This window comes from Argopecten irradians, chromosome 8 (assembly GCF_041381155.1).
Source record: "Argopecten irradians isolate NY chromosome 8, Ai_NY, whole genome shotgun sequence".
NCBI classification, from domain to species: Eukaryota; Metazoa; Mollusca; class Bivalvia; order Pectinida; family Pectinidae; genus Argopecten; species Argopecten irradians.
The window spans coordinates 19,335,822-19,349,586 of NC_091141.1; the positions used below are offsets into that span (position 1 = coordinate 19,335,822).

At 33.9% G+C, this 13,765-nt stretch overlaps 1 protein-coding gene across 1 annotated transcript; it reads left to right on the plus strand.

The window, feature by feature from the left end:
* Nucleotides 1–1,644: 1,644 nt before the first annotated feature.
* Nucleotides 1,645–12,735, plus strand: LOC138329598 (ADP-ribosylation factor-like protein 1). The gene is made up of 6 exons (XM_069276688.1): nt 1,645–1,739; nt 5,122–5,256; nt 5,846–5,927; nt 6,324–6,435; nt 6,977–7,152; nt 9,476–12,735. The coding sequence occupies exons 1-6, from the start codon at nt 1,736–1,738 to the stop codon at nt 9,504–9,506; spliced, it is 540 nt and encodes a 179-aa protein (XP_069132789.1). The 5' UTR covers nt 1,645–1,735; the 3' UTR covers nt 9,507–12,735.
* Nucleotides 12,736–13,765: the final 1,030 nt, after the last annotated feature.

A 13,765-nucleotide genomic window follows, 5' to 3' on the forward strand; every position in this document is an offset into this window, starting at 1 on the left:
GTTTTCATAATGCGGGTCGTTTTATGTTTCCCGCCGTCGTCCTAAATGCCGCGCGGTAGTTGACTATCACTGCGCCAGACGGCAAAACAGCGAAATGAATCTCCACTGTTATCGTATATTAGACAGGAAATCTTGCATATGTTTAGTGTTGTAACCTCATCTTAAGCCATCGATATATATTTTCTTTTGCTATTAATGTTTTTAAGAAACCTTTAAATTTTCCTCCGGAAAGGTAGTGGGCCTTTAAGCTTGTTTTCCGATCCCGGAATGTGTTTTTTTTACTGTATTATATATATCATTACATGAATAAAATACTGTTTAAACTAAAATTTTAAGTTAAAAAAGTGACCTACCGACCCAAATTTTTTGCCAATGTTACCCTAAACAGACATATATTTTTTGGCCTTACTACGAGTACCACGGTTATCTGTATAAGATTTGAATTTACTACAACCAGAAACATATATAAACACATATTTTTAAGTCTCTATTTCTTATTGGAAACTCGCTCACGATCGACAGATCTACATGTACGTACCTCTGTATGTGCTAATTTTTTTTATAGATAAACTCTTTATTAGTTTAATTTGTCTAACATATCAAAGTTATTCTCCTGTACTTATAAGTACAAGAGAAAAACTTTGATATATTACACAAGTTCAGTATTTTTAGATGGTTTTGAGTACAAATTATCATTATACAACCTAGTCGTCTAAACCTGCCTATATTATTAGGTTTTTTTTTCAAAAAATATTTAAAAAAAAAAACCTAATAGTATAGGCAGGTTTAGCGGACGATATGCAACCCTGATCGATCTGAACATAACGGCTTCACACCATCGGCACATTGTTATGTAACTCAAACCAATAATGAATTAATTGTCTTGCTTAGACATATACACAGTAAACTAATTATTTTTAAGAGACTTTTTTTTGAGATAGTACAATCCTAGTCCGCTAAACCTGCCTATATTATCAGGCTTATTATTTTTTTGCCTAATATATAGTCCGATATTAGCGCAAAAAAAATAAATAATTAAAAAAAAGTCTTATTATATTGGCGTGTTTAGCGGACTTGACATTTTTAGTCTAGTTCATGTGTATTGAATTTTCATGATTAAAGGTTTGAACCAAGGATTTATAAGGTTATTATTAAGTCCTTTATAAACCATTGCGTTTATACTTACAGGCTTCAACAAAGGAGTTACTTGCATACTTGCCAACTTTTTGAAATTCCCATGGGGGTAATTTCATGTGTTTAAACTTTAGACCTCAAGAAAGTCTACTTTGTAACCCCCTATGAAGAAATTAAAGGTTAATTTTTTGCATATTTTGACCTGTTCTTTCTGATGGTATAGTCAGATTTTTGACATTTTGAATATTAAAGAATTTGGACATGATTAAATGGCCTAAAAAGGGGGTCCAAAATCGGGAGTCTCCCTCCAAAATAGGGAGGGTTGGCAAGTATGGACTTATAATACACTAATTGTTATACACTACCGTATACTGCGATCATGCTGTTGTGTTTTGAATCCCCACCCCATAGAAATACATTGTACATGTTATAGATATAAGTGGAACTCAAAGAACTCTTGCATTATAAGAGATTAAAGTAAGGTGATCGAACGCACCGGAAATGTAATCATTTTTTGTTTGCGCATGCTCAAAAGGGCTGTACACGTTTGCCAATCCACTGACAGCAAGCAAGCACCGGCGTGAAGAAAACAAACACAATCATGGGTAAATATTTGACTGAACCGATTATGAAAAATATAAGACATCAGTCAGAATACATTAAGTTCTTCTCTCTATATCTGAAAATATGTCAATTATCACGCCATAGATCTGCAGCTACATTTCCGTGACTGTTGACATGTTTTGATTAGATGCCCCCCCCCGCTCTTCGTTTATCGTCAAATCAAATAATATACGACATCAATAAATAAGCCTATTTGGTTATTTTATTGCAGGGAAATGCAAATATTTGTGCATTTGATAATGTTGTTGTTAATATTTCTATGAAAACTGAGCAGTAATGTCTGCAAGAGGTAAATTCTTGATCCATTGGAATCTTGGTCGTGATGAAGCACAGCTTCTACTGTTCAACACAAATCCATCGATGCCGATGATTATATTGTGCGGATTGGCAGAGGCGTGATTGTGGAAAAAAAAGAGTGAAGTTATTTACAGTGATCGTGAAGGTGCATGTTATTTTTTTTTTTATTATTTTCTTTTAGTGACAGTTATAAGATAAAAATATGATAGAAATTTTAGGGAGTGGGGTTTAGGTCTTCAAGTTCTGTTTTTAGGATATGTGACTTGAAGACCTCTAGTGTAGTGCTTTGTACTGTAGCCACCGGTAGGATGTTCCATTGTTTAATTGTGTGTGGAAAAAAAGAGTGTTTGAATATGTCCTTGGTGGCAGCTATATGTCTATATGTGAATGGATGTGATTGTCTCGTCCTGAAGTCTGTCAGATTGAGAATTTGACTATAGTTTATTGCCACATGATGGTGTATGATTTTATAAAATAAAATTAAACGTGTTCTTGTTCTGCGTGTTTGTAGTGAGGTCCAGTTGAGGTTTTCCATCATGTCTTGTACTGAACTTGTGTTGTGGTATCTGCTTGTTGTATAGCGTGCTGCTCTGCGTTGTGTTTTTTCGATTTGCATGATTTGATTTGTCTGGTGGGGGTCCCATACGGAGGAGCAGTACTCCAGTTTGGGTCTGACTATGGCTTTGTATGCATGTTCTTTTATATGTTGTGAGTTTATCTGTAGGTTTCGTTTCAAGAATCCTAGTGTCTTGTTAGCATTGGCTGTTATGTTGTTGATGTGCGTGTCCCATCGTAAGTTATTTTGTATTGTGATTCCTAGATATTTGCAAGATGTTACTTGTTGTAATTTGTGGTCATGGAGTTATATTACAAGGAGTTCAATTGAGTAAAATGAGAAGAGAATATATGTTTCTCTTTTTTTCAAGTGGTCTGTATCTGGAAGGTTCTGATTTACAGGGTCAATGAACACGTTGGGCATACTTAGTCCTGCATATGGGTACATATATGTAGAAGAACAGGGAAAATACACATTCCTGTCAAGTGCCCCGACAAGGAATCAAACCAGGGTCTCCAGCGTGGAAATCTACAGTTCTACCAACTGAACCAAAGAAGCATACTTTGTCAGCTGAGTGACAGAGACCATATTTAACATTATGTACAAGCCACAGAGACCCGCTCCCTTCACACATACATATAGTATCGGTTTCACTCAGGATTATCCTCACAAGTTTCCTTGAAGTATTTGTTGAATGATGAAAATTTTGAAATACATTTGGATCTATTATATTTGTGAATGTAATGAAACTGCAGTTTATGATCGGTTGGGCAACAGTGTCCATGATGTGATACTGTATACATTCAGCACATATTGCATCATGGGTGATATGTGTAAAGATGGTGTGCAATAATCACCACAAGTTTGGTATATAAGATGCCCAGATGGATGCAAATAAATACTTGCTGTAATGTTTTGATGCAGTTTATATTTGCAATAATTTCTGAAATATTATCAAGATATTTGCCGTATTGACAAAATTAATACTGGGACAATTCTCAAACCCATTTTAGGTGCGATGAATACAAGGCTTCATAACCCAGCAAACCTGTCGCCATTTTCTTACACTTCTGACAAAACAACTGCATTTCAGCTGTTTGAAGTTTAGTCACAATCGCACGGTCATTTGGTGAAGACAAATATATATTAATTCTTCCATCATTTAATTTCAATATTGACATGTAAATATTAGCAGTTCATAATATAATATTGCATTTATTTATTAGTTATTGCATTATGTCGCCTGTAGCTTTGTGTCTCAACTAGATGTAAACAAAAATATTATGAGACGTATCACGATACACTGATCATGTATCGTAATGAATCGTGATACAAAAATTTTCACATTTCTGTAGCCTATAATTGGTAATAAATTTTAAGAGCAGTTAGGATTGTTTGATCTCTGTGAAGGGAGAGTATCTAGTATTTTCTTGTCTTTTCAGGGTGGTTATCAAGCTGTAAAACAGTCTGCATTTAAGTAACATATAAGAATGAGTAACACTCATTTGAGTAATCTTTTAGTTACCCCAATGCAGGCTTTTATTGGGAAAAAACATGTTTATGATAATATGTTTGATATTTCAAAGAAAGTTATATAAGCTACAGCATAATGAGATATGTGCATACTTTAGGTTTTTGGTACATATCAATACCCATACTGTATTTGATGTATTGAATTAGCATTGTAAGCACCCTTGCCTCTTCTGATTGAACGTCAGCCGATCCTAAAATGCATGTTAGATATATTGCTGTTGTATAGCTTGGGGCCATTTGATTTCTGTAATATTGGCATCACAAACAATTTTCTTGACCAAAGAACCATGTGGATTTGAAATGTGTTTTTATAATCTTTGATAGTCATGGACATATAATACAGAATGTATCTCTAGTTTTATCGCATGTTCAATATCTACATGGTGAATTGACACACACCCACAATTAAGCCTAATACTAATAGGGAGAAACTAGTCATTTCATTCCCTACTGGACATTAATGAGAAACAGAATCTACCACTTTTATAGACTCTGTAGTGTTCTTCACCAGGACACAGAAACTAGAGCCTTCCTCATAGAGGTATACCCTCAACTGAAGGCGAGAAATTAGGGAACATTGGTAAAACATATAATATTTCGTTCAGTTTGAACATTCCTATAGTTACCTGAGGAGGGCCTCATATATCTAAACATAACTTGATGTATTAAATTCTCTGGTGTTGGATTTTGATGGATTTATTACAATGTCAGTCCAAACCGATTTAGAAGTTTTAATGTAGAGTAGTACCACACTTCTGAGCAAATTAGTACCAACAGTGGTATGATGACGATAAAAAAAAAAAGAAAATTAGTTTAAAATAATTCCTTTCTAAATCTGTGCTGGTCACCAGTCACTAGACAGTCTCCATTATCTAACAATATGCCTGGTATACAAACCTGTCTCTCTTAAATATCTTTTGATTTACAGGTAAAACTGTATATATTCATTAAATCTACATTTTGGCTGAATATTTCAGGAGGACTGATGAGTTATTTTTCTGGTTTGTTTGGGACAAGAGAAAGGAGAATATTGATCTTAGGATTAGACGGAGCTGGTAAAACGACAATTTTATATAAACTTCAAGTGGGCGAAGTCGTTACAACTATTCCAAGTAAGTTTATCCTCTTTTGGAATACAAAATAATTTCTTTGTTCTTAGAATATATCTTATGAATTTGAATGCTGGATTTATGGCATGTATGATAAACTGAATATTAACTATAATTCATGACTTTCTCTAATTTTCAAAGTGTAACTGTTCAGTTCTATTTAAAGATGCTGCATCGCCGACAGAGCATAAATAATATTCATCATTTGAACAATAATTGGTGTTTAATCATGTATATATATGTCTAATTAACACAAAAAATAATTTAAAATAATTTATTTTGCCTTTGTTGCATGGGCAATCGATATTTCATTCCATATAGGAAATATAGTGCCACAGAATTTTTTCGGGATGCAATTTATTACTTTTTTTTATATTTTTAACTTTAAATAAGATAAGAAGCTCAAACATTTCAATGATAGTAATGGTGTAAAGTAAGTACCTTCTGTAACTGAAGAAAAATACAAAGTCGTCTGCTCCTGTTTTTGTTAATGAAAAAATACCATTTGTCAGTGGTGGAGCATCTTTAACATGAAATTGTTTGTAATTTATTCATAAAAACAATTAACAGTTACTGATATCTGTTTTTCCAGCTATTGGATTTAATGTGGAAACGGTGAATCACAAGAACTTGAAGTTTCAAGTGTGGGATTTAGGAGGTCAAACAAGTATCAGGTATAATCAAATTACTGAAAGTACTGTAGCACTAAAACTGTCTACAAGTATCAGGTATAATCAATGTACTGAAACTTCTCTAACTGTGAAACCTTTGTGTCAGGTATAGTAAATCTAGTGTGGGCTTTAGGAGGTCAAACAAGTATCAGGTATATTCAAAGTACTGAAAGTGCTTTAGGATAAAACCTAAGTCTGATATACAATTACTTTGTACGTAATTCTAAAAGATTATTTCATGAAACCTTGAAATTAACTTCAATCCAAGAAGCGCTTTTTTGATATTTCAAATTCGTCTTTTGACATTTGGTGATATCTGTAATTAAATATCAATAAGTAATTTGTGTCAGAAGTCAGCTTTAATACATGTGTTTACCATGATTTTGTGTTAATTTTCAGGCCATACTGGCGATGCTACTACTCTAATACAGATGCCATCATCTATGTTGTGGACAGTGTAGACAAGGACAGAATAGGCATCTCTAAACAAGAACTCGCTTCCATGCTGGCGGTAACAATAATTTCTGCTTAGATATTTTGATCTTTTTATGGCTAAGAATGTCTTATTGTGTGATAGCTTGTATCAGCCTGCTTCAAATTTGATTAACTGCCAAAGGGATGTACCAACTTATATTGGAAAAGTCTGGTAGCAACAACCAAGCTAAGGATGAGTGAATACATAACTGTTTATAACAACAAGAGTTGGTATTGATAAGCTATTGATAAGAAGAATTATGTTTATATTGAGTCATTTATACATTCATACCAGATTGTTAAAGTTATATTTAGTGATGGTCAGATTAAAATCATTTGTATAAAACAAACTAACCAATAGTTTATTTTTAGTCGCCATAAATGATTTTCTGTCAATGATATGGATACTTTTTCTGCATTCAGAACAATGAAATTCTATCAAACAAGCAAGTGCAGTTTTACATTTGTTTGTGTTTGCATATTCAAATATATGCACAAAATATATCGTATATCTACTAGCACTCCAGTGTATTGTAAAAACAAAAACCCTAATAAAATGACATTTTGTTATTCTGTAGGAAGAGGAATTGAAAAATGCGGTAATTGTGATATTTGCCAATAAACAAGACATTGAGGGTGCCATGTCTCCTGGAGATGTGACTAAAGCTCTGGGTCTGTCTTCTCTCAAACATACCTATCAAGTATTTAAAACATCTGCAATAAAAGGAACAGGCTTAGAGGAAGCTATGGAATGGTAAGTCATTCGTTATAAAACATTTGGAATAGATTTGTGACTATACTAATTTTGTTTCCTGTTTCATGAACAGCACTTTCCACTGTTTACTTATCAAATACTTAAAAGTTCCAGCATGGAATCTTAACATTACTACTCCCCATGGAACAGAATGGTGGTGGGGAATCATTCTGTTTAGATATTAGTAATGATATAAAAAATATTATTGCTACAGCCAGTGAAAATTTCATAATGTTTCTGCTTGGTCATTTGTCTGATAAAGATGACATGGTACACATCATACTAGCTAGTCATTAAAATGTCAGACATGATTTTCACTGGTTGTATAATATACAATTATTGACCTATTTTCAGGTGGATACGATGAGTTATCAACCCGATTTAGTGATATATATCCCGAGGCCGAAGGCCAATGGTTATATAATTTACGAGGGTTGATATCTCACCGTATCCACCTGAAAATAAGTGAATAAATGTTTTATTATATGACATTTACAGGATATTAACCCTTCTCTTTAAAAAGGCTTTACTACAATAAACAGGATGATATTTCAAATGTTCTTTTTACAAAAGTGGTTTATCCATTATTAAGTATATGGTAAATATCCAAACGCTTCTTGCTAATGTTTTAGACTGGAAGAACTGGAATATTTTATCGCTGCATCAACAGTCCGTGTGGCATTCTTGAACATTTCCCTTAAATGGAAATGTGTAGTTGATCACCGTTGATCGCAGATAACTTGCTCATAATAGATTATCCTGACGTCATTGAATTAGGAAACTCCCGTTACGCTATACAGTGGAACTCGGTTAATACTAAGTCGAAGGGACCGAGATAAAACTTTTGAGTTATCCGAGTGTTCGAATTAAGCGAGTTCTTCTGTCTACTGATGATCTCTTTACTTGGTATATATAGACTAGATCCGTGTTGTAAAATGATGTGAACAAGAGAGATGTCAAAATCGCCGAAGGTAGTTGCAAAATTATAACAATAAAACCGAGATATATATTTTGAAATGCTGTTCTACAGCAGATTTATGAATAAGAAAATCGGCATTTTCTGCGAACTCGTTGTCCAAAAAATCCCATTTCGAGTTGTAAGAACAATTTATGTATGATTTTTGTCACTCGGACCCAAAATTTGCTTCGTATTATCCGAGTTCTTCGAGTTTTCCAAATTCGAATTATCCGAGTTCTTTAAACAAAGATAAAGAGGGAATTCGGCCGGGACCGGCAAAGTACTTCGTATTAAGCGGGGTTGTCAAATTATCCGAGTTCGTATCAACCAAGTTCCACTGTATTTAGGTACAACTCAACATCAAAAGTGATTATGCCGTCACATCTAAAGGGAGTTTTCCTCGAACTATTTTTGACATAGGTTAATGGACTTACGAGAGGTATCTGGACTGAGTCCAGTAACCTCACTTGGTTTTCGTTGCCAATTTCAGGGTTTATATCAGTTGATTAATACTTCTGAGAAAGGTATCGGCCAATTATATACAGCAGAGCACCAGTCATAAAATAACAGTTAATATCATTATATAAACCATTCTTTCTAACCTGATGATAATAAAACACTGTATATATTGGTCACTATACTCTGTATATATTGGTCACTACACTCTGTAGATATTGGTCACTACACTCTGTAGATATTGGTCACTACACTCTGTAGATATTGGTCACTACACTCTGTAGATATTGGTCACTACACTCTGTAGATATTGGTCACTACACTCTGTAGATATTGGTCACTACACTCTGTAGATATTGGTCACTACACTCTGTAGATATTGGTCACTACACTCTGTAGATATTGGTCACTACACTCTGTAGATATTGGTCACTACACTCTGTAGATATTGGTCACTACACTCTGTAGATATTGGTCACTACACTCTGTAGATATTGGTCACTACACTCTGTAGATATTGGTCACTACACTCTGTAGATATTGGTCACTACACTCTGTAGATATTGGTCACTACACTCTGTAGATATTGGTCACTACACTCTGTAGATATTGGTCACTACACTCTGTAGATATTGGTCACTACACTCTGTAGACATTGGTCACTACACTCTGTAGATATTGGTCACTACACTCTGTAGATGTTGGTCACTACACTCTGTAGATATTGCTCATTACACTCTGTAGATATTGGTCACTACACTCTGTAGATATTGGTCACTACACTCTGTAGATATTGGTCACTACACTCTGTAGATATTGCTCACTACACTCTGTAGATATTGCTCACCACACTAATGTTTATGACTAATAGTCCTGTATTTCTTTTTGACTCTTTTGTTTTCTTTCCAGGCTAACAACACAATTAACGCAACAGAAATGAAGTCACTAAGCATGTGATTTACGACCAGAATTCCAGGAAGAAGCCAGTCCATTGTGCAGTTCTGCCAAAGACTAGAACAAAAGACATGGTGACTGATTACAGAGTTGTGATGGACTCTCTGCTCTAAGATATCGTGTTGAACACAAGATCTTATCATGTAAGAGTTTCTAATGTGTTTATACTAGAAACATTATGTAGTCAGTCGTGCATTGTGGTATCCCTTATCTGAATTAATACAAAATAACGTTTTTAACTTTTCGAGCACTCAGTATGTTTATAAAACGCAAAGTGAATACAAAATAAGATAATGCATTGTGGTAACACAAATTCAATCAGGTTATTGAGTACATTGTATGCTTCTAAAAACAAAATGAATGGAAAGACGAATTAGTTTGATGATATCCAACTTTTTTTCGTATAAAACCGGTGAGGATACCATAATTTGGGCAGGAATGTTTATTGGGTTGATTATGGTATTTGGTATCAGCAGTATATATCTGAAGTTCTGAAATAAAGTACAGAAAATACGAATACAGCACTAATGGCAGTAAATAGAGAAATTCTTACATGATAAGTGATATGTGGAGGATTGATGTGATGTGGGGTGTAATTAAAGGTGGCTATACATTGTGGGGAGTTGTATAACTGTAGTGCTGGAGAGTGTACGCAAGAGGATGTGTGCTCTCTATCATCTGTTAGTGGTGTGCACGTATATTAGCATAATGCATGCAAGGATCGTTCATGAAAGCGCCAGATATTTTGTACTTTGAATATAGACTTTTGAAATTTTGAATTATTTATTGAACAGCTGAGTTAGTATAGCAGTGGTCATGTATATAGCCACAAAATTAAGTAAAACATACATATTGTGTTTAGGAACTTCTTGTTACAAATGTGAAAAGACATCATTAGATATTGATAACATCGATGAGCCAGTACAAAGCCTGAAAGCTTTCCATTTGAATGTATTGAGTAAAATGAAAAATATAGAGTTGTAAAGAAATTTCACTATTAAATATAAAGCAATATGCTAGACTGCTCAACATTCATAAATTGTTATCAATCAACTGTTCAACATGCCAAGTATGCCTGAAGGAGTTGCTCATTTATTTTGCTTAGTTGGCGAACTATTGTTTTTATAATTTCCAATTATAAAGCTGCAGGTTGTCCTACTGGTAGAAGTATCCAACGTTCCTTTGACCACTGTCCAGGTCATTTGACAAAGGCATTTAAAAGAAATCATAAAAATAACAAACCAATCAGCAAGTACCCAGGTTATGAGTATCTGTTGGCATGTTTGAGGGGATGGTGTGTATGTGTGTAATTAATGTAAGAGAGAAATTTGTTGTGAAAGATTTGTATGGTGTGTACATAAATGTCAAGTTATTATGAACTGAAGAGCTGTACATATTTTCAATATTAGTTTTATTAGTTATTTCAAATCAGTTTGTAAACATTTTATCTTTTTCTTTCACATCTAGCTTTATGTATTTTCAATTTTCATTTACATGTTAAGTGGGAAATATTTTGTAGGTGAAGTTGAAAGCATGTTATTTTTTTCTCATTAATGAACCTGTCTGAGATTGTTGTATGTGGAGATCATCTCCCTAGCTGATTAACATTTATCTCCTGTGTAGAGATCATAGTAATATGACACCGTCTGTGTACGATTAGTCCCAGCCTCCTGTGACTGGGACATCACACTTTTGGCCGGACTATTACTGTATGATGTCGCAAACCATGCGAGACTTATCACATTCAATGTCATTAAACATTGCTGTTTCATTGATCCATTCCTTCTATAATGAATATCTGTAATGTTTTTTTTTGTGGGTGTGAACATGGTTAGAGGTAGGTAATGAAGAGGATGGGATAAGAGGACCTATTTACAGCAATCTCCTTCTTCTGTGTATTATTTGTGAAATTCATAACCAAGATATATTTTCATTGCAAAGCTGATATACCTTGATGTTTTTAAGATATTTGAAAAAAGTGTGATGTATTCCACATTACAAAATAGGGGGAATTTGAAGGAACAATATTTCCTAACAATTTCATATAATTGATGTTTATTTATGTGAATGTGAACTATGTACAAATACTTTACAATTATTGTAGTCTTTTGTGTGTGAGATATTCACCAACATCATGAATCTGCACATTTTGAAATTCCATCATCCTGTCCCAAAAGGATTAAAATTTCATTTATTAATGAACAAATTCATTATGTACATACGAAAGTTTCAGTTAGATTTGACAGTTTCATTTTTTATTTATGGATTACATCATTTGATGTAAGAAGTTAACCAAGGTTACTTTGACCCTATCACAAGCTGTAAGACATATTCCGTCATATTTGACATTTTGTCCAAGACATTTGGATCAAATAGATATCCTGTCTGGAGAATATGGTATAACATGTGCTGTAAGTTATAGAAAAGTTATTTATTAAATTAATGATGTATAAAGTGTATCTATAAGTCGTAGATATTGTCCGAGTGTAATTATACAGTTGTATATTTAGAACTTTAGTTCTTCCTCTATCATTCTGTCGTATTTTCTGCAACCTTTCTTTTTAAACGGATTATGTATATTGGCTGTGTGGTCTGATAAGTGAACCAGATTAGTATATTATTTGTGATGTTTCTCCCATATTGCATTGCTTCATATGATAAACAGTACTTGTATAACATTATACTGGGGTTAAGGATAGTGTAAAATGTAAATAATTCTATCTTTTCATATTGCAGATGTATCAATTTATCTACTATGGGTATCAATTGATATGTTTTATGAAAACACTGTACATTATTTTACAAATGGTAACTACTGAATAACAAAAGACTCTTCATTTATTTGAATGTTAGTCCAGTAAACTGAAACAATATGGAGATGATTTTAACATAACCAGTTACACCAAGAACTGATTAACCTTACTTTACTGACTTGATGCGAGGCCTGTGTCGGTACAAGATGACATAACAGTTTATCAGTAATGACGGTAGTTATATATATAACTTGGACCAGTTAACTATATACTTGTCATTTACTACTACCCTGAACTCTTCTTTAGGTGACATGACACACGTGTTTGTTAGGCTTGAGTTGTTGTATTGTAATATCATCATGTTACTCATCTTCTGTTTTCTCTTTGTTCAACTTTCATGTTGAAATCTGATGCACAATAACAAATTTACTGAATGTATTAAATAAATTGTTAAGACTGCTATCATTATTGTTTGTGTTGATTTCATGTACATTTGATACTCCAGGGGTTACTACATTGTATCCTTTTCGTAATATCTTCCCCTGGAATACGTCATAGCAATTTTTAAAACTGAAGGCAGTTTGAGAGAAAAAAACTGCCAATCACAGGTCTGCAGAGACTCCCTTTATATATTACTGACAGTGACACCCGACTTCAATGCCACAGTCAATCACAGTGTACCATTATTCCCAAAATAGTTGAGGAAGAAATCCTCTACCAAGATTTTAATGATATTGCTTTTGGTAAATATTTTCAAGTAGACCACAGTGACCATTTTTCTAGAATTCAAAGCATGTTTTGTTCATCTCTGTTTTCAATTTTAATTTTCCTAATAAATTAGACAGAGAATCTTTTCTCTGCTTTTCAAACTTTAACTACCAAAATCCAAAATGGCAGCCAGTCGGCCATTAAAATGCAATATGTACATCTAAAGCCCTAGGGGAATCTACAGATTAAATTTGAGACAGATCCCTTCAGAACTTTCTAAGAAATAGCAGTAACAAACTTCAACAATCAAAATCCAAGATGGCGGCTGGTCAGCAATCTTGTTGACAGATCGGTCTTAAAATACTATATGCACAACTAGGCTTCTATAGGAACCTACATATGAAATTTGAAAAAGATCCCTTTAGTACTATCTGAAAATAGCAGTAACAAACTTAACTGCCAAAATCCATGATGGTTGCCAGTCAGCCATCTTGTTAACCAATCAATCCCAAAATGCAATATGCACAGCTAGGGTCCTAGGGGACAGAAACAGTGGTAAAAAACTATCAAAATCCAAGATGGCGGCCAGTCGGCCATCTTGTTGACTGATCAGTCCCAAAATACAATATGCACATATTAGGTCCTAGAGGAATGTATATATGAAATCTGAGAAAGATCCCTTTAGTACTTTCTGAAAAATAGCGGTAACAAACTTTAACTATCAAAATCCAAGACGGCGGCCAGTAGGCCATCTTGTTGACAAATCGGTCCCAAAATGCAATAC

Bases quoted from the DNA above. Each gene is read 5' to 3' on its own strand.
- LOC138329598 (XM_069276688.1), top strand. The intron at 5,928-6,323 runs GTATAATCAAAT...GTTAATTTTCAG, and splicing joins GGAGGTCAAACAAGTATCAG to GCCATACTGGCGATGCTACT. The intron at 6,436-6,976 runs GTAACAATAATT...GTTATTCTGTAG, and splicing joins AACTCGCTTCCATGCTGGCG to GAAGAGGAATTGAAAAATGC.